The sequence below is a fragment of the Aedes albopictus genome, chromosome 1 (genome assembly GCF_035046485.1).
Source record: "Aedes albopictus strain Foshan chromosome 1, AalbF5, whole genome shotgun sequence".
Lineage (NCBI taxonomy): Eukaryota > Metazoa > Arthropoda > Insecta > Diptera > Culicidae > Aedes > Aedes albopictus.
The window spans coordinates 311,006,971-311,034,135 of record NC_085136.1 but is presented as its reverse complement, the minus strand read 5'-3'; the positions used below and the strand labels follow the sequence as shown (position 1 = coordinate 311,034,135).

The following is a 27,165-nucleotide window of genomic DNA, read 5'->3' as shown; positions in this document are numbered from 1 at the left end:
TAAAAAGTTTCATCGAGTACATACTGAGATATAATGTTTTAAAAATGTGTTCAAAAATCTTATAAGTTTTTCTAAAAGTTCTATAACTTTTAGGAAACTTATTCGATCTCGCCCAAAATTTTGCCAATGGACCTTCAATATATAATTCATGATTGGTCAAAATTTCAGCATTTTTGAGTGACGTATAAAAAAGTTATGAATATTTGAATGAAAAATTATTTTGACCAAAAAATTGCTATACGGACAATTGTTTGATACACTGTATGTGTGCTCAGCAACGCCACCTATACGTGGTGTTCGAAATCAAACGGCACATCATATGTAAGTCATTGACCAACCCAACAACTTTGGCGGAGATATCATCTTTCTAGGTGCTCAGGATCCTGAGATACATAAAATATAAAATTTGCACGATTAGTCGCGCCATCAATGTGTGGAATTTTCAACAAACGGTCGATCATCAGTAACCACTTGACTCAATAAACAATTTTGCCAAAGACACAAAATTTCTATATGATCAGGATCTTGATAAAAATGTGATCATATACTTAATAATTACCAGGGGACTGTTATGGTTTTCTTGTTTTCCAACCCCGCATTAAAACTATGCTGCTGTGTTGAAAGATAGGTTGTCAGCTTGAGCCGTACGCTTGAACCGCAGTTATGTTGGCTACGAGAACATTGCATTGGTGGGATAGGGATGCCACTTCCTTGATAATTACATGCTCACTAGCGCCGCCTATGTGTGAAGTTCCGAATCAAATGGACCAGCATCTGTCAGTCCTTGAGCAACTTAACAACTTTGCCGAAGGTACCATCATTCTAGCTAGGTGATCAGGATCCTGAGGCTGAGATATATGAATATATAATTTGCACGCTCTGTAGCGCCATCCATGGGTGAAATTTTCAAACAAACGGTCTATCATTAGTAAAGACTTTACCCGATAAGCAACTTTGCTGAAGACACCAAATTGATCTTAATATATACGCACTCAAATATTTAACACTTACATGCTCACTAGCGCCACCTATATATGAAAATCCGAATTAAACGGACTAGCATCTGGAAGTCCTTGCCACAGACAAACAGACGTAACACTTGCGAAATTTCCTTCGACCACGCTTTTAACGATCATTTTAAATTTTTATAGTTGTGGCTTTCACAACCAGAGGCGCGCGCATCGTTTTTCTATGCGTTTGACGTTTCACACTAGCGCCTTCTGTTGACGATATTGCACAGCACAGTGATTCGCGCAACTTTTCCACCAGGTGATGGCAGTGTGAACTGGGCGATGGATTTCCATGAAAATCGTTCAAGGTGTTACGTCTGCTCAACTCAACAACTTTGCTGAAGACACCGATCTTCTAATAAGTCAGGTTCATGAGATACAGAAGAACAAATTTGGGGTCCAAATGGACCCCAGGTTTCCGAAATGGACCATCATTTAAGGTTTCCTGTAGAGGGTTTATATGCTACACAGCGTAACAAAAACTAACTTTTTGTCTGTCTCAAGAGCAAACTTATGTGTCTCCGAAGGATTTTGGGCCGCTGAATCTGAATCCGGGCTCAAATTTGCTCTAACACGTCACAATTTTGAGCTATACCTCAATTAATAGGGCAAAACATGCGATTTTGGGCTTTTTTGACTGCAAACCATTAAGCAAGAAAATATTTTTTTAAGCAATCAAAAGGTTAATTGGTCAATTAACATCAAAATCAACGACTCATGCAAAATATTTCATTTTACCAAATCGAATTTGATAGTTTTAAGCGATTTATGTTAGGTACGATATTTCCCATACAAGTCACCCTCCAAAAGTTGCATGCAAGTTTTCATACTAACATAAAATGCTTAAATCTATCAAATTTGATTAGGCAAAACGAAATATTTTGCATGAGTCGTTAACTTAGATGTTAATTGACCAATTAACCTTTTGATTGCTTAAAAAAATATTTCCAAGCTTAATGGCTTGCAGTCAAAAAAGCCCAAAATCGCATATTTTGCCCTATAAATTGAGGTATAGCTCAAAATTGTGACGTGTTAGAGCAAATCTGAGCCCGGATTCGGATTCAGCGGCCCAAAATCCTTCGGAGTCACATAAGTTTGCTCTTGAGACAAAAAAAATGTTGCGCTGTGCTATCATTTCAAAGTATTGACATCTTAGAAGATTACAGTATGATAAGAAGATAGAAAATTTAAATTGTAGGAAAATAGAGAAGAGATATCAGAAGAACTGTGACATTAATGTAGAGAAAAATTTGAGCATTGGAGATGAATTTGAAACATGTGAAAAAATGCAGATAAGCAGATCAGCAAATATGAGGATAGTTAGATCAGTATAAATTAAAAGAGAAGATATTTGTAAATAGAAAGCAAGGACATTTAATATAAGAAAACTAAACAGCGAGACGAGAGAACGGAAAAAAGGGAAAATTTGAAGAAAGAGTGAAAAAAAACTTGTGGATTCAAGGAATAGAAAGGAATAATTGTAAAGAACAAGATAGAAAAACAGGAAGCCGTTAAACTAGAAAAAAAAATGAAAAATAAAGATGTTGTAAAGATAAACAGAAAAACAGATACCACATAGAAAAGATAGAAAGATGGAAGACAGAAAACAAGAGATAATAAACGTTGTATTGAAGTTGGCAGGTAGGCTACGATAATTTTAAAGAAATCCGTAGCCACCGTATCAGAGAAGTATGCAAACAACTGCAACTCGCTTCAAACACGCCACTTCAAGAGGAATCAACACCGTAGAGCCGTAGCTTACATAAATTTCTCATGTCGTAATTAAGATCAATTAATTACACAGTAGTTCCCCTGAACAGCTCCACAAACACTTCTAGAAGAGAGGCCCACAAAAAATCTCCCTTTCCTGTTCCAAGGAACTACTACGCACCACAGTAGGAAGGTAGTTTATTTTTCTCCAACCATTTTACTTCCTAGTCTAGGACGCTTGTCGTTGGGTAGCATCGACCGGAACGTGAGCTTCATTATTCATCGTTTTCATATGAAAAGTAGCAGACTGAGAAGAGGGAGAGAAAAAACTGCATAGCAATATTTTGTAGAAGCTGTTCTCTAGAATGGGGATTAAATGGGTTGTTATTTATTTTTTTTTTTTGATAGGTACAAGGACATTTAATGTCGTCATAGGTCATCATGAGCGGAACATGACGTGCAGTGATGATGATACATATTGTACAAACCGCACGAAACCGACTCAACTACTTATAGTGATATTAGTTAACTATCCTTTTGGGTGAAATTAACTTAGCCGTGGGTGAAGTTGACAAACTCAACCTCATAGATAAGCTGTTATGCGGTCAGCCAGAAGCTTATGTGCAAAATGTGAAATATCAACCGCACCAGTCAGTCACAGAAGTCTTTTCGTTTACAATGGAACTTGGAAATATGTATATAATTCTGAAGATACATTAGTGATGAATGGAGTATGCCTCCGTGATGAACAGTGGTTAAAAAATGTAATAGGATTAGTCTGTAAGTATTCTATACCTCACAATAACTTCAACTTAGTCTCATTGAGCACTACCGGAAACTAGATTTTAAAATCAAGCCGACCAGGGTTTTAGTCACGATCTTCTTCCGCAGTCTGCTAAACATTTTAACAAGTCAGGGAGTACAGGATAATTTTAGCTCTGTACTGTAGATTATTACGCGTCATGATAACACAGCGCAACATTTTTTTGTCTCAAGAGCAAACTTATGTGTCTCCGAAGGTTTTTGGGCCGCTGAATCCGAATCCGGGCTCAGATTTGTTCTAACACGTCACAATTTTGAGCTATACCTCAATTTATAGGGCAAAATTTGCGATTTTGGGCTTTTTTGACTGCAAGCCATTAAGCTTGGTAATATTTTTTTTCAGCAATCAAAAGGTTAATTGGTCAATTGACATCTAAATTAACGACTCATGCAAAATATTTCGTTTTACCTAATCAAATTTGATAGATTTAAGCATTTTATGTTAGTATGAAAACTTGCATGCAACTTTTGGAGGGTGACTTGTATGGGAAATATCGTACCTAACATAAATCGCTTAAAACTATCAAATTCAATTTGGTAAAATGAAATATATTGCATGAGTCGTTAGTTTAAGGCATTGTCCAGTTAGAATCCGGACGCAGATAATCACTTATATCTCAGAGGTGGAATAACAAACATAAAAGGTTAAGCCCTCAAATCAAAGATAATTTACTGTAGCTTCATGGAAAAATATCATTAAAATTATTAAATTTGATTTTTAATACATTTTCTCAATTTTTCCGCGATAACTTCCTTAAAAATCTGCACAATGGTAGTAAATTTTAACATCAACCCCTTCTGCGTATTTGTTTAACAATCGGGTCATCTCCGTAGTGTCCTGAGACCCTCTACCAGTCTGATTAGGAATCCAAAGAAACTTTACCAAATATTTCTCTTCTTGCGAAATTACGGGCTTATCAGTGAATTCCAAAGAAGCGAAATTTGAGTGTTTTTTCGTTAATAAACACTATCCAACAGTGATGACACCACTGCACATCTCAAGCTGTCGTGATAGCTCACCAAAGTAGCTCAAACCTCTTCAGATCCCTTGTGGGCATTTTTGAAAAGCAGCACGCGATTCTTGAGGTTATCATCTTTGTACACATTTGGTGTCAAAATCGTGATGTGAGAAAACGATGTCCAGAGCTCAATCTTCCTGCCAAATCTTGGAATTCCAAGCAGATTTATCCATGAACATAAACTTTAATCTTCCTTGGACACTTCCTCATGGCATGGTTAACAACATCTGAGCACATCACACATAATGGTTTTGGAGATATTAACATTTTTCGCGACTGTCGTACCTGACCACTAAGGTGGCCCACACATATATGAAAAACAAAAATTTCGAAAAATGCCAAGTCTTACCTCCTCAATCAGTTGTTTTGGACTCCCAGAAGCTACGTTCAAAATTTGAGCAAAATCGGTTGAGCCTAAGGGGGCGCTCAAAACGCTTGAAGTTTGTATGGGAAAACTTGGCCAAATGTATGCAGAAATTTTAAGTTTTCGAATTTTGCCGCTAGGTAGTGCTGTAAGCGTTCAATAATCAAACCCTTTGGTATTATTGTAGGTGACTATATGCCAAACAACTTTGTCGAAGACCGCAAAGCGATCCAACGTTTGTGAAAAAAGTTATACCCTAGGAAAAGTGAGGATAAACTTTTTTGTTATTTTTCCAATACATGTAAAGGAATAATATCAATAATGAAATCTCAATACTTTGCCTCACTTTGCCTATCGTATAACTTTTTTCACAGCCGTCGGATCACTTCGCGGTCTTTGACAAAGTTCTCTGGTATATAGTCACCTACAATAATACCAAAGGGTTTGATTATTGAACGCTTACAGCGCCACCTAGCGGCAAAATTCGAAAACTTAAAATTTCTGCATACATTTGGCCAAGTTTTCCCATACAAACTTCAAGCGTTTTGAGCGCCCCTTTAGGCTCAACCGATTTTGCTCAAATTTTGAACGTAGCTTCTGGGAGTCCAAAACAACTGATTTAGGAGGTAAGACTTGGTATTTTCCGAAATTTTTGTTTTTCATATAAGTGTGGGCCACCCTACTGACCACCCTAAATTTTCAGCGTGTTTGTGCAAGATTTTTTTCCTTCGCATGTCTTCAATCTGAAATAACTTTTCACTCGTAGCAAGAAAATCGATGAAATTTTCACCGTCAATAGAGGACTTGTTTATGATCAGACTGCAGTGAAAAAAATATGATTATGATCATTTAGAGCGTCACAATAAATTATCCTTTGCGTCCGGATTCTAACTGGACAATGCTTTAGATGTTAATTGACCAATTAACCTTTTGATTGCTTAAAAAAATATTTCCAAGCTTAATGGCTTGCAGTCAAAAAAGCCCAAAATCGCATATTTTGCCCTATAAATTGAGGTATTGCTCAAAATTGTGACGTGTTAGAACAAATCTGAGCCCGGATTCGGATTCAGCGGCTCAAAATCCGTCGGAGACACATAAGTTTGCTCTTGAGACAGACAAAAAGTTTTTTTTTGTTACGCTGTGTAATCTATACATCTCGGTATGTCATCGTCTGTCTACAATTTGGCACGAACCATAAACCCTGAAATGCCGGATTAAAACCGTAAGAGCACCATGTGTGCTGCCTTCGTACAGGATCCCATATGTAAATAGGTATATTGTACTTACTTTTGCCACACTTGTCGAGGTGGTTCGTTGCTGGTAAATCGGAAGTACACTGGCATGTGCGCGTGCCGGAGTCGCAAACGGACCCGGCAAAGCCACAGTCAGTGGTGCTTTCGCATTTATCACCAAACATGAGCGTGCCCCGGCCGGCAGGATCTGTGGGGAAAATAAGAAGAAGAATGTTACATAAATTAGTAGTTTGTACTAAGGAGAGGTATAAGCGTAATATTACTTAAGTAAGGTCAAAAGTAGGATCTTGTGATATTGATTCCTTCTTTATCAACATGATCAATAATCCTCAATTTGAATTTCGCACAAGAAAATAACAATATCGTACGTCATGAACATTAGCTACCCGATAGCTGCGGTCAGTCAAGTTTATGCCGAGGCGAGCGTCGGTACTGTACACTCCGATTATAGCTGTGCATTTCAGACTGGTTTAAATGTAAGACATCATCATAATGAAAAGTTTTGATCTCTAGCCAATTGAAGGGTAGTTTTGAAACCTATGATGGAATTATTATTCTGACTTTAGAGTTTTAATAAAAGTTTTGCCCTTCCTCTCCATTTTGTATGTGGGGGAAATCATCATAAATGAAACACTTAATTGAAAAGCAACCATTTTCTTCGGAAATCAAACACCGCCCCCAAGACATCGAGCACAGCATAATTCACAGCGCCATTCTCTGTTCAAACACCACCATCTGCCACAATAAATTAAAAAAGTTGGCAATTGAGTGATTCCGCCTTTCACCACCCCAGTACTAAACGTGAAATGAAGTAAAACTTTGCCAAATCAAATGGAAACATTTGTTGCATCGTCGTCGTTGACGTAGTTCGTTCAACTGTTGGCACCCTTCCGATTGATGGCGTCCGTTCCTAATTATAAATTTATGAAACTCGGCAAACTGCACTTTTCAGTTCAGAATGAGCGGTGGGTGCTCTTTGGGGTGGCTTCACCATGGCTTGGACCCGCTAATGGCAAATCGATGATGGCTGACTTTTTGGAGCAGTGATGTTTGCCAGTCGAAATCAGTTTTCGATTTGATGAAGATTGATGTCCGTCAATGGGAGATGAAAACGGAACGGATTCCTATAATTAAATGAAGACTAAAATATAAATGCGCACTGAAACGGCAAAAACTAGCAATAGCCCATATCTCATAAAAACTTTGATGAAAATTTCCCAAGTCTTTGATAACAGAGAGATGTTCCTTCTTTTTATCATCTCCACGAAAAACTACTGAAAAATATTCATAGATTTCCCAGTAATTCAAGAAAAACCTGAATTTTTATTGCTTCGCCCATACAAAGTATTAGGCGATTTTGATCAAATTTATTGCTAATTTCTAATTTTTAATTGCGCGATAATATAGCTGCCTTAAATGAATGGGTCGATCAATAGAGCAGTTTTCTGCATCGAGATGAAACGTTTAAGTTTTCGGCTTGAAAAGTAGCATATATCGCAGTTGTTGCATCATAAATGTTTCATATTGCTTCAAGCGTAGGGTGAAATTTTGGAAATGATGTATTTGTTTAAACTTGGGGAGCGTCCATAAATGACGTAGGTTTTATTGAGCGATTTTAACACTCCCCTCCTCCCTCGTAGCATTTCGTCACAAATTCGGTTACCCCCTTATAAACGACGTTAAACGTTAAAAATCATGTAGAAAGCAAAAAAAAAACTCGAAACTTAAAAAAATCTTCACTCTTGCACAGCTAGATAAAATGTGTCTTCGGCAAAGTTGTTCGAAATAACATTGCCTACAACTTCCCGAGGAGCGGACCTGGTGTGATGGTTAATACACGTGACTGTCACGCCGAGGACCTGGGATCGAATCCCACTCCCGACAAACTCGCAAAACGTGAGTTCTTTCTTCAGAAGGGAAGTAAAGCGTGGGTCCCGAGATGAACTAGCTTAGGGCTAAAAATCTCGTTGATAGAGATAAAAAAAAACTTTGCCGAGGAACTAGTTGGACATCAAAATGAAAAGTTGTATTTTGATCTAAGACGTGGTCCACACGAATCAAATATTTTGGAAAAAGATGCAGCAACCAATTTCAAATAACTTCTCTGAAGACACTATACGTCTAAAATTAACGTTAACTTTTTTTTTTCTGCTAAAACGTAGAATCGGACCACAACAGGGAAGATTATCACCAAAGCTAACCACCCGTCGTTCTGCTTGATACCGAAGATAAGGATGTTGATGGAAAAAGCTTTCGAAGATATTAGTTTGCCTACTAATAAATCTGTTGAGAATATCCAATAGGTTTCATTCGAATAAAAATTTTCACGTCATTTTGAGGATTCTGCAAGAGTTTTTTCTAAAATGCTCACAGAAGTTCATTCTAGAATTCTTCAAGGAGTTCATTTAGGATTCCTATTTTTGAGAATTTCTCCCTTTGTGAATTCCTCCAGCACTTCCTTCTGGAATTTTTCCTAGAATTTCCTTTGGGATTCCATTTGATAAATCCTCCTTCTTGTATTTCTTCAGGGGTTCCTTCAGAAATCCCTCCAAGAATTCCTTCCGGAGTTCCTTCTAAAGTTCCTCCAAAAGTTCTTTTTGAGATTTCTCCAGGATTTTTTTTTCAACGTTCTTCTAGGAAATAGTCGATAGTTTCCTTCAAGAGTTCTATGAAGGTTTTCTTCTCCTCTCTTCCTCCAGGAGTTGCATCGTACATCCCTCTAGGATTTCAACCAGAATTTCTTTTGAGATCCCATAAGAACTTCCAGGAGTTGTTTCTGGGTTTCCTTCGGGTAATTTCTTCCGGAATTCACACAGATATTCATTCAGAGATTTCTGCAGAAATTTCTTCTGACATGCTTTCAAAACCCTTCCAGGAGCTGCTTCTTGGATTCTTCCAAAAGATATTTTTCGAGTTCTTATTCCTTCCTAGATTCTTCTAGGAGTTTCTTCTTGGATTGCTCGAGGAGTTCCTTCTTCAGGATTTTTTCCCGGGACACCTCCAGGAACTTCTTCTGGTATCCCTCCATGCACTCCTACAAGGATTCGTCGAGGATCTATTTGAATTCCGCGAGGGATCCCTTCATGGACTCTTCCCATTGTTCCTTGTGGAATTCCTCCAGAATTTTTTTTCTTAGGTTTCACCAGTAGTGCTATTCCGGGATTCATCAAAAGTTATTTTCTGGTTTACTTCCGGGATTCCTTCAAAAAGTTCTTCCGCGTTTTCTTCAGAAATTTAACCAGGATTTCTCCAGGAGTTCCTTCTAAGACTCTACAAATATGTAACTCCTTTTGAGATTGTTCCAGAGGTTTATTCATAATTTCTCCAAAAGTTCCATCTGGAATTACTCCGGGAACTCCTCACGGAGTTTCTTTAGGGATTTGATTTATCTATGATTTCCATTCAAGATTTCTCCAGGAGTTCATTTTGGAATTCCTCTAGAATTTCCCAAAGGGACTCCTTCTGAGAATGTTTTTAAGAAGTTTTGTTTTTGGGATTCTCAGAAAAAATTCTTGTGGTAATGTTATCCTTCTCCTGTTAGGAATTGTTTGAGGAAACCCAGAAAAAAACACCATGAAAAATTCCTCGCGAAATTGCTGGAGGAACTCCTTAAGAAATTGTTGGAAGAATTCTTCAGGGAAGCCCTGTAGAAATTTTATAAGAAACTCCTGGAATAATGTCATAAGGAATTCCATTAAAATCTTCCATAAAAAATCCATTGCCCAAGCAACACGACCTGTTTCAAAGCCTTAGTGCAATTTATTCTTGCATACTATACCAAACGCTCTGTGAGAGAATTGCAGCTAAACACGCCATAAAAGCTACTGAAGTTACTAGTTACTTCATTGACCCTTCTTTGTCACAAGTTGAGAACTGTCAAAATGAAAAGACGCACAAGTTTTTCGCAACACATTTGGAACATAATCTGAACAAACAAACCAGAGTTAGATGTTGCATGACTGTAACATAGCACGTTTATGGCAAGCTGACTTTTTTTTCACTTGTGAGGAATGTGTAAGCTCCGCCGCCCCAAATCGATGTCAAACACGAGGTTTTTGGTGATCTGTATGAAACAAAGTCGAAACTTTACGAGAATCGGAGTTTAAATGCAACTCAATTGACAAAATAGAAGTCGCGTGTGCTTTCCGTGCAACTCATTTAGACCAAAACATAGAAAGGATGATGTTGCAGATGCCGCTTGGGTATGGATACGAAACAGACATACCGAAGTACCAACGCTACGGTTATCAGTCATAAGACATTTGCTACATCAATACTATTCCGGGTGCTTCCTGTAACGCACTATGGGAAACACGGAAAGATCAATACGCTAGCTTTTCATTACCCTCATCGAACATGCCATAGCTAATGCTTTGGGACTGGATGGTCGAACGGAATCTCTTTGCATCCAGTGAATCAACAAAAGGATATCAGACGCACAGAAGGATCACATGAAGATCTCAGCACTGGGGAGCAATAAACGATCTCAAGTTGGGGAAGCGTACACCTTCGAAAGATTAGGAATCTGAACAACTTGCAGAAGAATTCAAATATCTGAAGAAGCTCCCAGTTCAAAGTTTCCAATCAGTAACTGCAGGAATATTGATTGGCATCGACAATGCCTATCTTTTCGCAACGCTAAAGCTACGGGAAGGACAAATGCGTGAACCGATCGCGACAAAGCATGGTGGCTCCAAAGAGGATAACGTGCTTGCGAAACCAAGTGCGATATGCGGGGTAGGTTGTAACGTCTAAAGAGCCAATCTGACAGCCCAATGAGTACTGTCTAAGCAAATGTCAGAAAAGATAAGAGAGATTAAGCTAATTTTACAACATTGCACACCATATAGAACAAGTAGAACTAGAAGCAGAGCTAGAACTATATAGGGGAACTTATGAATTTTCGGCAGTTTTGTTCTCATCGTCATGAGGGGTTTTTTGAAACCTGTCAAACTCAGATTTGGCCTCAAATCCTTCCCAACCAAGCTAAGTTATATGTCCAAATTTCAGGCAATTCGGCCGACCAAAAACCCCCATGACGAAGAGAACAAACCTGCCGAAAATACCCTTCGTCACCCTAATTTGTTAAAACATATAAATAAGATTCTAGCTTGAGCTGTCCTGAATTGCAAAACCGACTTGCTTCAAGATTGCCGTACAAAACGAACATTCGCCGTAGCGAACCTGAAAAGCTGATCTAGCCACGCTACGGGCTCCGCATAGAGGAATTCACGCAGGAACTATACAAAGAAACTCAGAATAATTTTTGAAAGACCTGTAGAGAAATTGCTGAAAAAACTCCTTGAGGAACAAGGAGAAAGTCTTCTGGGAGCAACTCCTAGAGGAACCTTCAACGAAACTCCCGGAGGGACTCTTAGAGAAATTGTTGGAAATCCTAGAAGAATTCCCGGAGAGACTTCTAGAAAGTATTCCAGGAGAAACTCCTGGAGAAATTCCTGGAGTTACTCGAACTGGAATTTCTGAAGAAATTTCGAGTGGAATTTCCGAAGGAACCACTCGTGAAATTCTCGAACGAACTCAGAGAAAAAATCCCTTAGAAATTCCTAGAAGAATTTCCGGAGGAACTCTTAGAAAAAAAGTTCTGGAGGAATTTGTAGAGGAATTCCCTGGAGAGATGCTAGAGGAAATTTTAAAGGAACTTCTGGAGGAATTCTCGGAGAAACTTCTCGAGGAAATCCTGGATGAATTCCATTAATAATCCGTTTGAAACTTTCAATGGAATTTATGGAGGAACTTCTAGAGACATTTTCGGAGGGACTCCTAAAGAAATTCCTAGAGGTACTCTGAGAGGAACTCCAGGAGATATATTTTAAGGATTTTCTGGATGAACTTCTGGAGAAATTGCTGGTAGACCACCAATAAGAATTCCCGGAGACACTCCTAGAAAAATTCCCGGAAGAACTTCTAGAGAAATTCCAGGGAGAACTCCTAGAAGAATTTCTGGATAAACTTCTAGAGGAATTCTTGGAGGAAATCCTAGTAGAAATGCCGGCAAAACTACCGGAATTCCCGGAGAAACTCATTGAGAAAATCCTGGGGGTATGAACTCTTTCAGGAATTCCCGGTGAAACTCCTAGAGGTATTTCCTGAAGAATTCTGGACGAACTCTTAAAAAAAAACCCACTTGAATTTCCAGAAGAATTTCCCTAAGGACTCCCAAAAAATTGCTCGAGGATCTTCTAGAGGAAATCTCGAGAAAACTCCTCGATGAATTCCTGAAGGAACTCCTAGAAAAAAAATCCAATTGAAACTACTAGAGGACTTTTCGGAGGACCGACTAGTGAAAAACTCGAAGAGCAATTTCCGGAGGAGCTCCCTGAAGAATTTATAGAAGAATGTCTAGAGAAATTCCTGGAAGAATTCCTAGACGAGATTCTGGAGAACTTTTTGAAGAATTACCGGAGGAGCTCCTAAAGGAATTTTTGGAGGAAATCCTAGGAAAAATCAAGAACTCCTTCAGGAAATCCCGGTTAAACTCCCATAGGCATTTCATGGAGAACTTCTCGATTTCTGAACGAACACTTAGAAAATATCCCATTTGAAGGTCTAGAAGAATTTCCGGAAGAACTTCTAGGAGAAAATTTCTGGAGGAACTCCTAGAATAAAATCCAATTGAAACTCCTAGAGGAGTTCCCGGAGGAACTCCTAGAAAGAAATCCGAAAGCAGCTCGAAGAGCAATTCTCGGATGAACTCCTAGAGCAATTTTCGATGGAACTCCCAAGAAAACTTCCGGAAGAACTCCTAGCGAAATTCTTGGAACTCCTAGAATAATTTTCGGGGAGACTTCTAGAAAAAAAAATATCCTCTTGGAACTTCTATAGGAATTCCCGGAAGACCACCTAGAAGATAAGCCGGAAAAACTCCTCGAGGAACTCCTTGAGGAATTCCCGGAGAATCTCATAAAAAAATTCAATCGGTACTTCAAGAAGAATTTCCGAAGAAACTCCTAGAAGAACTTCTAGAGAAATGTCTGTAGGAATTTCTGCAGGAATTCTCCGAGGAACTTCTTGAGGAAATCCAGGAGTAACTCCTTAAAAAATGCATGTCCAACTTCTAGAGGAATTTCTAGAGCACTTCTAGAGATATTTCCGGAGAGACTCCTCAAGAAATTCCTGGAGGTACTCCTAGAGGAATTCCAAGAGGTAAGCCACTTAAGGTTTATTTGGAGGAACTCCTGGAGGAATTGTTGAATAACCACCAAGAGGAATTCCCGGAAAAACTCTTAGAATTCCCGGAAGAACTTCTAGAGAAATTTCTGGAGGAACTCCTGGAGGAAATCTTGGTAGAATTTTCGGCGAGACTATAGGAATTCCTGGAGAAACTTCTAGAGGGATCCCCGGAGAAACTGCTGAACAAATTACTGAGGGTAGGAACTCCTTCAGGAATTCCCGGAGAAAATCCTATAGGCATATCCGGAAGAACTTCTCGAAGAATTCCAGAACAAACTCTTAGAAAGTATGTCATTTGAACTTTTGAATTTAAGGCGAAACTGGAAGCATTTCCTCACTTTTTGGTTTTTGATTTTTTATCAAATAACGAAGCAATATTTTCAAAATCGGTTTTCGTGCACATGTAGAGGGTGGATCAAGGTATCTTCTGATTTTTTTTTCGTAGTGGAAAATGTTTTTCGTTTTTGCACAAACCATTTCTGAACGAAATTTAATAAAAAAATGGTTTTTGAAAAAATGGAACACTTTTTCAACACGAAAAAAATTTGGAAGATACATTGATCCATACTCTACATGTGTACGAAAACTGTTTTTGAAAATATTGCTTCGTTATTTTTAAAAAAAATCAAAAACTGAAAAAATGAGGAAATGCTTCCAGTTTCGCCTTAAGGAAGATTTCCTAGAAAAACTTCTGGAGGAACTCCTAGAGGCAATCTCGAGAGAACTCCTTGCAGAATTCCTAGAAAAAAAAATGCAACAGAGGAATTCGAGGAGGACCGACTAGAGAAATCCCGAGGAATTCCCGGAGGAACTCCTAGAAAGAAATCTCATAAGCACTCGAAGAGCAATTTCTGGAAGAACTTCTAGAGGAATTTCCGGAAGAATTCATAGAGGAATTCCCAGAAGAACTCAGGAAGAACTTCTAGAAGAATTTTTGGATGAACTCCTAGAGAATCTTCTGGAGGGACTCCTTGAGCGTTTCCTACAGGTGTTTTGAGGAAGAATTCTCGGAGGAACTCCCCAAGAAAATCCTGGAGAATCTCGTAGAAAGAATCCTTTTGAACTTCTAGAAATTTCCCGGAAATTCTTGGTTGGGCTCCTACATGTATTCTTGGAGGCACTGCCCAAGGAATTTCCAGAGGAATTCATAGAGGTACTCCTTGGGGAATTTTTAGAGGAACACCTTGAGGATTTCCGGGAGGAACTTCTCAAGAAATCCCCTGCGGACTGCCTTGAAGGACACCTTGAATTGCTGAAGGGCCTTCTAGAGGAATTTCTGGAGATACTCCTAGAGGAATTCCTAGCGAAATTCTCGAAGGACATCTACTGAAACTCCTAGATGAATTTCCGGATGAACTCTCACAGAAATTAAAGAAGGAGCTCCCATAGGATTTCTTGGAGGAACTTTTCAAAGAAGTCCCGTAGGGACTTCAAGAACATAATTCCACTAGAACACCTAGACTAATTTCCGAACAAACTCCTAAAAACCTATTAGTTGAACTCCTATAGAAACTCCAGAGGGATATTTTAGGGAAATTCTTTTTTCCATAATCCCTTCATACTTGCCACAATCATGAGCCAACTACCGGATGTCCTTCAAGAGGATCATCGTGCATTAGATTTATTTCCGAGGACAAATCCCTCGAATGTCATAAAGAAACTTAGTGGGTCCAGATTTTCTAGTATTACTAAAAATGACAGATTTTTTCCATACTCTTTAAAACCTTCGAACAACTCCTGAAAAACTAAGAATTTCTCACAGATGTTCCAAAAATTTTCAAATAAAACGAAAGAAAAAAAAATCCTATGAAATTCGCCTTGATCAATCGTATCAGTTTATCCGGGAATCCGTATTCTCGTATTTTAAGGGCAGTTACTTCTACTACAGTTCACCCAGGCTTTTTTTTATAGAAACCCCTTCTACTATTTCTTCAGGAACCTTTCTTGCTTTTACTTCATGTATTTCACCAGAGATTCTTTCAGGAATTCCACTGTGAAGAATGAATTCCGAGACATTTCTAGAGAAATCCTTGTAGAATTGAAAAAATACCAGGACTGATCCTTGAAGAAATTGTTGCAGTACTCCTTAGAAGAATTTCTGGACTATTTCTTGGAGGGGTTCCTGGAAGAACAATTGGAGAAACTCTTGTTTGAATTCTTCGAATAATTCCAAGATATGTATCGAATTGTCCCCTCAAATTCTGGCATATTTTTGCCGAGGGGCGAGGTAAAAAGTCGAAATAAACTTTGTATCAACCTAATGAAATCAAAAATATAAAACAGTGAAAATTAGTATTTTCCACACGTTTTTCTTGAAATTTCGCCACAAATTTCCATTGTTTGTACGAAGCACCTAGATTCGATGATCTTTTTTACTTTTCTTTCCTTTCCCGTCAACGTTCCTCTACACTTCAGTAATTATTTCCCAGTCCCAATCTGGGTCGATTTAATTTGTCGACAACTTGCTCTCATCATCTCGGTAGGTACCTCCCTACCTATAGTGTCATCGTCGTCGGACACAATCGCAGCATTTAACGGACCCAAATTGTCTACATCCGACTGACTCGACTGGCAGAGGCAGGACAATTGCAATACCGTTTGCCAACTCATTTTTCCGATGATTAGATCTGTTGGTTAGGGACGCTCTCATTTCAACATGAGAACCAAGCGTAATTTTTGGGTCCGACTGTGCACTGAGAATCCCTAATCACCGAGTAGGCAGAGGCAGTATGCTTTTAACAGCATTTAAATTGCGTATTCCGTCGGACCGGCCAGGACCTCTCGCTTCGTCTGTCGGGGGGTGATGTGTTTGGCCGTATATCGCAATCTGCTCATGAATAATTGAAACGATGGCGAATTGCTTGCTACCATCTGTACACTGACTGTGTACATACAGTGCCAGTGCCAGCTACTGCGGCAAAATCTGCCGGATTTTTACTGTATATGGGTATGTTCACTGTCCGCGCGTCTGTGCTATTGATTTTCTTTATCCCAAATTTACGCAAATGGGTTTGAAAGCGAGAAAAGCACACCAATGAATAAATGATGTGCAAGAATTTTCTTGGTGTTGGATGTGGATTCTTGATTAAGGGGTGGGAAAAAATAATAGCAGAAATTTCTATATCAGTTGACACTGGGTCATGACTTATTAATTACTATAGTTATTTATGCAACGAGTTGCAAAATGATGAGTTTTTCAGCACGAGTTACATACAACATTTTTTGCAATGACTAAAAAACATTCACTAGATCATTTCCATCAGTACCATCGTGCTTCACGGTGATTCCCTGGGGAAGACAACGTGTTTCATCATTTGAGACACGAAATTTGGATGAAGCAAGCCGTGCTATAACCGTCACAATTTTGCCAGTTCTTACCGTGGAAACTTTAGTTGTTGATCCAACAATTGTATTATGATTCATAATGCAACTGAAATGAGTTGCAATATGAACAATAATGCAAATGTTTGGTATAGTACGGAAAAGTAGGCCGTTTCGTTCCTTAAACGGCTAATATAAATATAGAATTTATAGTGTTGTTTTGCAAAAAATCTTTTTCTTCATTATATTGAGACATCTTTTTTGGGACATAACTGGCTTCTCAGTTAAGTACTATGAATATTTCCATAGCAAATACCTGAGAACTTTTTGTACCATTGATTTTTTGTTTTTTAATTTATACTTATTTTTCATTCACATATTTTTATCTGCTTTTGTCTATTTAAATCTTCCCGTTACAAGAATATTGAAATGCTTCTTTTACTAGCAAGATTCGGCGGCATTCACTAGAATAAATCAGTACAGTTAGTAAACTGGAAGGAATCTATTTTTAAACCATGCACTCCTAGTGGGTCTAGGAGAGCTTTTGGTGATTCAGAGAGTTCTAAGGTACACCGGGGCAAGATGAAATAAATTTCAATACAATTTAGAAATTTTTCCTTCGCTAAAAGATTGTTCAAATCAAAAACTATGTGTTCTGGTGATCAAACTGTTTATCATCATAAGAAAACATCATTTTAATCCGCTGTTTCAACTTGCCCCGGGGTACCTTAGTTGCGTTTCAGACGTATGCCAATTGGGTTTCAGGGGTGGTTCAAATAGTTACTCCTCAGACCCCCAAATTCGTTTCAGAAGGTCTTGAGGGGCATATAAGAGGGTGTCGGGATTGAGCTCCTCAAGACCTGCTGGAACCCCTTGAAACGCCACTGAAACTCCACAGATCCTTCGAAATACGCCTGAAATCTTCTGAGATCCCCTTCAAATCGCATCCGAAGTCCTTGAGATCATCCTTAAAACCCCTGAAGTGAAACGATTCTTAAAACCCTCTTGAAGCGCTCTGACACCCCTATTATCGCCCTGAAACCTCTGGAAATGCTACTGTAAGCTCCATGAAAACCCCTGCAAAACCTCTGAAACTCCTCAGTAACTCCTCTGAAACCTCTGGTCTGGAGCCTCTTTGAAACCCCCGATACTACTTAGAATCCCCTAAAACTCTTGAAGCATGTACTGACAAATGCTGGTACTGAAAAGCTCTCATTATTTTTACGCAGGGCATTGAAAAGTTTCGTAAATAAAATCTGTATATATCAAATCTACAGACCTAGGGACTACAGGAGGACTTGTAAGGGCTTTGAGTGATTTTTAGAAATTCTACACCACTCCAAACAGTTGCAGGGAGGTTTTAGTCAGTTTCAAAGGGTTTCGGGGTGTTCCAGCGGACTTCAGAGATTTTTTTTTCTCAAGAGGGGGTTCCTTCCAGATGCATTTTAATAAATTTTTGGTGTGTTTCTAGGGGCTCAGGGAGCTATAGGGCCCCAATTGCACATCCTCTTAAACACTCCTAAAAGCCCTCATAAACCCCATGAAACCCCATGGAACGACATCAAAACTTTCATAAACTCTCTAATTTCACGGAGGTACTGAATCTCCCAGAAACTGTCGGAAACCCATAAAACCCTTTGAAATGCCTATAAGTTCACTTCAAATCTAATGGAATACCCCCGAAGCCTCCATGGACCCACTGGTACGCCTTAAAAAACACTAACGTGATACTCTCTGGAAAAATCTAAACGGTTGTACAAACCCTCCTAAATCACCCTGACGCTTCTGAAGCTCTCTAGAATTTCACTGAAACCCTTAAAACTATTTGAAAACCCCTGAAGCCCTCGAAACCTCCTGAAACCCCTTTGAAACTCACTGGGATCCAATGAGCCTCCTGGTATGTCCCTGAAATCTCTTGAAGTGCCCCGTAAGTCTAAAGAATCCCCAAAAACAGTTTTGGAACCCTTTGAAATCCTAATATGGGGTTTGGGACCCCATAAGTGTCCTAGTGAATGAATTGTTGAAAAATATTTGACCGGGCCTACATATATTCAGGCGTTAAAAAATAACGAAACAAACCTGAACACCGAAAACGCCTAAAAATATGCACGGCACGTACTAATGTGCATATCAACTGAACACCCCAAATTTTCCATACAAACTTCGGTCGGTTCATTCACTATGACACTTCTAGGGTCACAAACCCCTGTTCTGGGGCAGCAGGGACGATAGTCGTAGACGTAGTCGCCGGCTAAGAATAGGACTACTAACCCCAATTCAAGGTGTCAAGCGACCCGTGCTGAGGAATGAGTGATCGAGGGGGTGAAAAAGATGCTCGATCTTTAACGGAGCCTGTGGGGTACCTGAGCACCCCTCCCACCCCCCCACAGTAAGCTGTCCCTTACCGCGTTAATGCAGGGCTCTGGCGTGGTGGACATTCTTTCCCGTGCGACTCGTGGGATTTAAACATGAAATCAAATAAAACAAATCAGAACTTAGGTGGAAGTAGTGGTGGGATCAACCCCTTCGCAAGAAGCGGGTTGATGAGGTCTCCGACAAGGAGAAGTGAGGAGATAGGCGTTGGGAGTTGCGTACGCAGCTAAAGCGTGAGTGCTCCAGTCCACTTCTCGGCAAATCAGCCGGTGGAGGCTATGGACGGAGCGTGGTTGTTGAGGGCCGTCAACCGAGAATCCAAAGGACGGTCCGCAATAGAGGTTGCTGAGCAGCAGCTTGGCAAAATCATCGGCTTTGCGTCCACTAAGCCGAACATAAGCAAGGATCTTTAAACGGCCTTGCTTCGACTTAGAGTGTCGATCAGGGATGCCAAGCAGGAGCACGCGGCACTGTTGAGGCGTAGCGTGCGATTAGAGTAACCTACGATTTAGTTAGGTCCTAGCAACCAAGTTTGTTATTAGCTAGTCAATATCTACATAATCAATAATCAACACTGCACACACCACACGTTATTATTTCCACTGCAAGTGGCACTCGCGTTGCTGACTGCTGCAGCAGCGGAGTCTGCAAATGAGAAAGTGCCGAAGTTTACCCAAACGGAGACCTTCTCCTTCGCAGGAAGTCCGAATAAGGCGGAAGCGACTGCTCGCGACAAACGAGGCAAGCAATCGCAGAAGCGGGCGAGGCAGCCGTCAGGCGAGGAGCTGTCTGGCGGTGCCCGCAAGGCCAGGCGAAACATTACCCCGAAAGTCGGTAATAATGCCGGAAGGTCGGACCCCAGCCAGGGTTCCTGGAAAGCTGGGAAGTGTAGGCCTGAAAAGGCTGGCCCGTCCCGGAACGATGGGAACAAGGGGTTGCAACCGCTGGTGGGCCCTCAACAGCCACAGAGCAGGGCGATCCAAGGGGAGGACCACCCTTGGACGAAGGTAGAGCGGAAGAAAAAGAAGAAGGCGAATCCGCAGGTAGTAGCGCAGGACGCCAAGCCAAGGTGTAGGACGGCAGGTGCCAAGCGCGAGAAAGGCGACGCGATCGTCATCAAGACGGAACAGTCCAAGTACTCGGACGTCTTGAAGACGATGCGAAGCGACGCCAAGCTTGAGGGTCTTGGAGCCGACGTACGCCGTATTAGACGTACTTGTACTGGTGAGATGATCCTGGAGCTGAAGCGCCAGAAGGAACACAAGGGCGCCGCCTATAAGAGGCTGGCAGAAGAGGTCCTTGGTGAGGGTGTGCAGGTGAGGGCTCGAACACATGAGGCGACTCTGAAGGTCAAGGACATTGATGAGATCACCGAAGTGGAAGAGCTCGTCACGGCACTGCGGCAACAGTGCGATGTGCAGGTGGCCGCCGCAGCCGTTAAGCTACGGAAAGGGCCAGCAGGGACACAGATAGCCTTGATTCAGCTACCTGTGGCGGACGTCAAAAAGTCCGTTACAATAGGCAATATTAAGGTGGGTTGGTGCGTATGTCACCTGACATTCCACGAGCCACCAGAGGTTTGCTTTAGGTGTCTGGAACCAGGTCACAAGTCGTGGGACTGCGAAGGCCCCACAGGCGCAAACTGTGCAGGCGATGCGGCGCTGGAGGTCATAAGGCCCAAAGCTGCACGAGTCCGCCCATCTGCATGATCTGTACCGGGAAATCCGCGAACAACACACATCCGACGGGTGGTCCAAGGTGCCCGGTCTTCAAGAAAGCCGCAGTGAACAACAAATCACAGTGCAGGTAACGCAGCTGAACCTGAACCACTTTGACGCAGCTCAACAACTGCTTTGTCAGGCGGTTTCTGAGGTAGGACGGATATCGCCATCATAGCGGACCCATACCGAGTACCCGCCGGCAACGGCAACTGGGTCGTGGATGGGTCCAGAAAAATGGCGGCTGTATGGACGACGGGTAAAAACCCCATCCTGTAGTTGGTGTCTACTACCATTGAGGGCTTCGTGGTCGCCGCAGTATACGGGGTCTTCTTCTGTAGCTGCTAAGCGCTTTCACGGTGGCCGATCGAGCAGTTCACGCGAATGCTGGACTGTATGACGACCGTGCTGACAGGGCGAAGGTCGGTGGTAATAGCGGGTGACTTTAATGCATGGGCCGTGGAATGGGGAAGCCGTTTCACGAACCAGCGGAGTCAGATCCTGCTAGAGACACTGGCCATACTAGATGTTGACCTGGTTAATATCGGTACCAAGAGTACCTTTAGTTGGAACGATGCGGAGTCAATTATTGACGTGACCTTTTGTAGTCCTGGCTTAACAAGTAGTTCGAACTGGAGAGTAGATGATGGTTACCCGAGCAGGAACGAATAACTGACACATAACTGCAGCATACCAAAATTAGGTATCATACCAAGACGAGGTATTGGTCGGTTATCCAGGTATTGAAAATAACTTATTTTGGTACTTTCTAGGTATTTATAAAATACCTCGACGAGTTATTGGTTTGGTGTTGAGGACTGCTTGAGGTATTATTCAATTATGGAAAAATCACTGATGTCGTTATTCACGTGTTAAGCACAGAATACACACCAGTTATTATTTTAATTATTTTACCTCTTATGCAGGGCTCCTTAATACCTCATTCAGGTTGTAGGTATCCGGTTTTGCATACCTGAGATAGGTATTCTTCAGCTATTTTCTCCTGCTCGAGTACACTCACAGCGACCACCTGGCGGTTCGCTACAGTATTGACTACTACAACAGCAGACAGCGGATAGAAGAAGAGGCGGCTAGGCCAAGGCCAAGCCCTCGCAGGTGGAAGACATCATACTTCGAATAAGGGATATTTAGACCTTAGAAATGGGAGACCACCGCCTTACTGGTGGACCGACGCGATTCCGGACATCTACCTCCGGGCTAGGCGGCGCATGCAGCGAGCACGATCTGAGGAAGAGCAAAACGAACGGCGCTGCAGAAGCCGTGTAGAAGACTGAGATAAGAGCATGCAAAAGGGCCCGCTTAGAGGGTCTCTGTCAGAGTGCCAATATGAATCCGTGGGGTGATGCCTTGTAACTAATGGGGCCTCCCTCTATCCGGCATCTATGAGACCCCCTTGTTCACCGCCTCAGGGTCGGCATACGCGCTTCACTCACCGCGACCAAGGAAACACTTGAACTCCGAATTGCAACACACTTTATTCAAACTTTTATGCACACAGGTACCGTCGAACGGGGTTACTTGCAACAGCGGTGTAACTTGCAACACGATGACATACACTGAATGTGAAGTATTTTTCAATAAAAATGAAAACTAGTGTGCGCTACTATTTCATTAATAGAGATTATGAGTATCAAAGATCGATTCAGTGGAAAATTAGTTTTATTTCTTTGTTTATTGTTTAGTTACACTGTTAAAACGGTTTGCTCATTTTATGCCATAAAAAAAGTCCGATAAGTCTGATGACCTTGCTTGCAGTTAGGGTACCTAATAGTAAGCTTAGCTAAACGATAAAAGTTTGATAAACTTATCGTCTAAGTAATGTAAAAAATCATTATTATATTCGACAACCATTATGGGGTAACTTGCAACAGTTGAATTTGATAAACTCTTCAATTATTTATCTTCATTTTACGATAATTTTGACAGAAATAACCGAAATGGATCATTTATGGATTACGTAACGCGTTCATTTTCAAATGACAATTCATTTTTTCCATTTTTGCACGTGATCGTCCAACATTGTTTAGAAATACAATATTTTGAAGTTTTATTCATGTTTCATCTTGCTAAAAGTTCAATTTAGTTTATGGGCGCTTTAAAGCAATCACCAACATCAATTCTGAACCTAGATGGAGTAAATTATTTCAGCTGAACCAAATTAGCGATTTTGATATTTACAAAGTTGAATAGGTGTGTTGCAATCATGTTATTTTAGCTGAAATTGCCAAACACCACTTCAAATTGAAAACTACTTAAAGATGACTCACTCCACCTTTCAAGAAATGACAATAATCATTGTTGTAACGAATACTGAGTCACGAGATCCATATTCATTTTATATTTAAGGGACGTGAAACCTGTTGTTAAACGATATCTCTCGCTTGCAATAGCTATCAACCCTTTCATGAAAAATTATATGTCAATTGGTTATGCAATACATTTTCCATGCATTACATCAAAATTCTATAATATGATTAAGCACTAGAATGTTAGTGCTGAGGCTTTCCACGGACCAGCACGAATCCATTTTAATCGATGTTTTTAATTTACTTGATATTTTTGTATACTATTCCTTTTCATGTGAGAAACCATTTTTTTCATATCAAAAGTTCATATTTTGTCTCGACTAACTTTCAAATAGGGCCTATAAAAAAATGGAACACAAGCAAATAAAAAATTATAACACGGAAACGGCTTGTTCGATCGGAAAGGTGTCTTCAGCAAAGTTGTAGAATAATATATGGCGGCTCTCAGAAAAATACACATTGAAAAGTTTATATAGTTTTTCTTCTGAAAAAACTGAATTTTGTTACTAAAATTAAATATCTCAAAAAGTTATTTTTTACCTTCGTGTTTTTTTGTGAGAATAAAGTTCATTCTGTTAGCTATCATCTGTAAAATTTTTATAGTGGTAAAAAAATGTACAAAAAAGTTACGGCACTTTGAACATTTTTGGTTGCGTGTTTTTTTAGAGTGCATGACGAATTTCCCGCAAACTAGATTTTGGGGTTGGCAGCACCCTCTCAGATTTCAATGGAATTGTGTAGGTATGAATACTATGTACTTTAAAGCAACGTTGCATACTTTGTTGTTGTTTTTTTAATTTATCTACACTAATATTTGAAAAGGGCTTAAGTTTTTGACTATTTTATTTATACCAATATAACTTAAAAATAACATGACCTGCAAACAAGTGTGGTATGTGTGACTTTAAGGAATTTGTGTAGACTTTCAAGTAAAAAATTTTGAAAAAACGATCACGCTAAAAAAAGTTAAAAAATAAACTGAAGTCAATTTGGAATACATGCCCATTTGCGAAATTAAATTAATCCTATTTCGGAGAACCAAACCCCACACCAACCAATAAGAATAGAATTCAAAATGGATCAAAGTATTTAAATTGCTATTATCTAAATCTAACCCAACACAAAATGTTTTTTTTTTGAGTCAAACCAATTTTTGGGTATTTTTATACGTGGATTTTCACATATTGATATTGAACATAGCTTTACATGTTTCAATTATAAATCTATCCAATACAAAGAATATAATTTAGGATTCTCTTTTGAACCAGAACACCAGATTTGTTACACAGAAATTCAGAACATCAACCAGAAGTCGAATTTCAACTTAAAAGTTTTCTTATTCATAAGAGAATAAAATAAATACTTTGCATTTGATAGACTTGTGATTTAAACATATGGAGCTATGTTTAATTTAATATCTGTAAAAAACGCCCTGGATAAAATCTTTTGTTTTCTACCGAAGAGAAACACGCAAAATGATGACATGAAGTATTTGTTGTTAGGAACCGTCCATTAAAGACGTAGCATTTTAGAGGAAGTTTATGATATTGCTAGGAGCCTTCTATTAGGTATAGGAGAATATACTTTAAGAGGGGAGGAGCTGTCAAAAATGTTCTACTAATGCTACCGTGATTTCGAATGCAGCGATATGGTCAAACTCAAACATTACAGAATCCTTGAAAAAGGTCCAATAAGGACCGAAACGTCGGGTTAAGAAAACATATAGTTCTTTTTGATTGACCAAATTAGACTGAATTGCCAATTAAAGATATCATCCAACGTACAGTCGATCACCCAAAGAAAGTCAAACTCAAAGCAATATACAAGTACGACCACGATTCTCATCAGTCAACGAGATTGAAACTTTTACTACAAATCATTTTATTGCAATAGGTAAATATCATTTAAAATAAAAAATCAATAATTTTGCTTTCGGGATGAAATTGATCAGTAAATGAAATACCTTTGCATGTGCCAAAAATATGTTTTCCACCTGAATTAACAACCCCAGAATGCGAAATGCTGCGCAAAAGTTAAACGAGTTTTCTCAACTTTTAATTATTTAAGTTTTAAATTTAATAAATTTCATGAAAACGCCTTAAAGTATGCACTTTTTAAACTGAAAAAGTGATTACTTCCGAAAAGTGCAATTTTATGTATAAATTTGAATATTTATAAAATTTTTGATTATGACATCGTGTTTAGCAAATACTTGGCAGCTAAAAGCATCCATTCGAATATTCATTACATGTGCGATACAGCCACGGTAACAAAAGTTTGAAAGGGTATTTGAGGTTCGCCAAACACGCAATTACGGAAAATATTGAATTTAATACAGAAATATGTGACTAATTGACTGTAAAACATGTAACTCATCATTCAATAATCCTTTAGCCGGATGATGGTCATTTTCTACAAATTGTTTTAAGTTTAAAGCAATATTTTTAACAAATGAACATGACCCTCACGTCGATCAATTTCACCCACTGATCAGTTTCACCCGAAATCACGGTACCTCAGAAATGCTTTTCTTCAAAAGTGCGCATCTTGCGATATATGGCAAAATTTTCAATAATTACAAAAATGTCATGTTTTGCAAATTGAAATAATTTTTCTTATTTGCATTTTTTTTTTACTTTTAAAGCATATTGACATTTTTCAATGTTATGAAAGTTCACATGATTATCTAAAAGTCACCCATACATAACTTTTTTGTAGGTAATGTCATTTTTAAGTTATATTGAGTAAAAAACGCTCAAATACTTTAGACCTTTTCAAATATTTTTTTTTTATCTAGTTCATTTATTTGGGGCTCAATCGCGTATAACGCTTTACGGAGCCGAGGATCTTTCTTTGTACTTAATAGTATACATTATACAGAGTACAGGTCGGACTCGATTATCCGGGTGACTCCAAAATTATTTCACCCCGGATAATCGAATCACCCGGATAATCGAGCCATGCTTCTTTTCTTTTATTTTTGATGTAATTCAATCAAAACCTATTCGTTAAACATAGAAGCTAACGTTCATAACGTTGTAGCGCCTAAACTCAACGTCTGGTATTATTACAACCATGTTTTTTGAAAATGAAATTTTTGCTGAAAAATGTGAAAAAATAAAAACAATTTACAAATAGGCTAAATCCTACTTACAGGTGTTCTTTTTGATGTTTATCACATTTTTCGACATATTGTAATCTAAAAATTTGTAACCGAAGCAAAAACAAACTTTTCCCCGGATAATCGAGCCGTTTTTTCCGGATAATCGAGCCCCGGATAATCGGGCCCCCGGTTAATTGAACCCCCGGATAATCGAGTCCGACCTGTAATGACTTTTTAATGATATCTGTTAGTAATGGGTGGAAGCCAGGGTACTCGTGGCAGCTCGAGGTTAGAAGTCACCTTTTGAGGGATGGACAGGGTAAGGATTGGGCCAAAGGTTTCACTGCTGCTCATCCGGGGGTGAATCGCATCTTGCTAGCGTATTCGGTGCCTTGTGGTGTTGGTACCAACTTGTTGTGGGACTTGGTTTTCCGAATGGCCAGGAGCAGCTTGGTAACACAAAGAGGACAAAACAGAGAAAAAAAAACTGGAGAAGAAAACACAAGCAAATTAAACTTTTATACCAGCAGAGCGAAGAAAGTCGAAAATACATCCCATGTATGTGACATCGCGGGTCCCCAACACATCTCTTACAAGAACAAAGGGTTGTCTACCTCGGGCCTCAAGGGTATCCAAAAGTAGCGCTCTGGAGGCGTCATTATCCGGGCATTGCCAAACTACGTGGTCGATGTCATCATAACCGGAACCGCACTTAGTACAAACATTGCTCAACGCGAGGTTAATCCTGTGTAAATGCGCGTCTAGCGAGTAATGGTTGGACATAAGTCTTGACATCACGCGAATGAAATTGCGACTTACATCCAGACCATACCACAGTGGCGGGCCTCCATACAAAAGTCGGACAAAACCTCAAATGTTAACCGAAATTGCTAAAATTCATAGGTTATGACCATTTTAGTTCCCAAAATCTATTTCTGATATGGAACTTATCAT

General features: G+C 39.6%; 1 protein-coding gene across 4 annotated transcripts in view; it reads right to left on the bottom strand.

Moving 5' to 3' along the window:
• The window catches only part of LOC109402379 (uncharacterized), a 489,342-nt gene that overhangs the window by 351,576 nt on the left and 110,601 nt on the right, over nucleotides 1-27,165 (bottom strand). For all 4 annotated transcript variants that reach the window (XM_029856761.2, XM_029856760.2, XM_062847136.1 and 1 more), the window contains one exon: nucleotides 6,213-6,365. In XM_029856761.2, coding sequence (XP_029712621.2) covers nucleotides 6,213-6,365 — 153 coding nt within the window. The remainder of the gene's footprint in view (nucleotides 1-6,212; nucleotides 6,366-27,165) is intronic.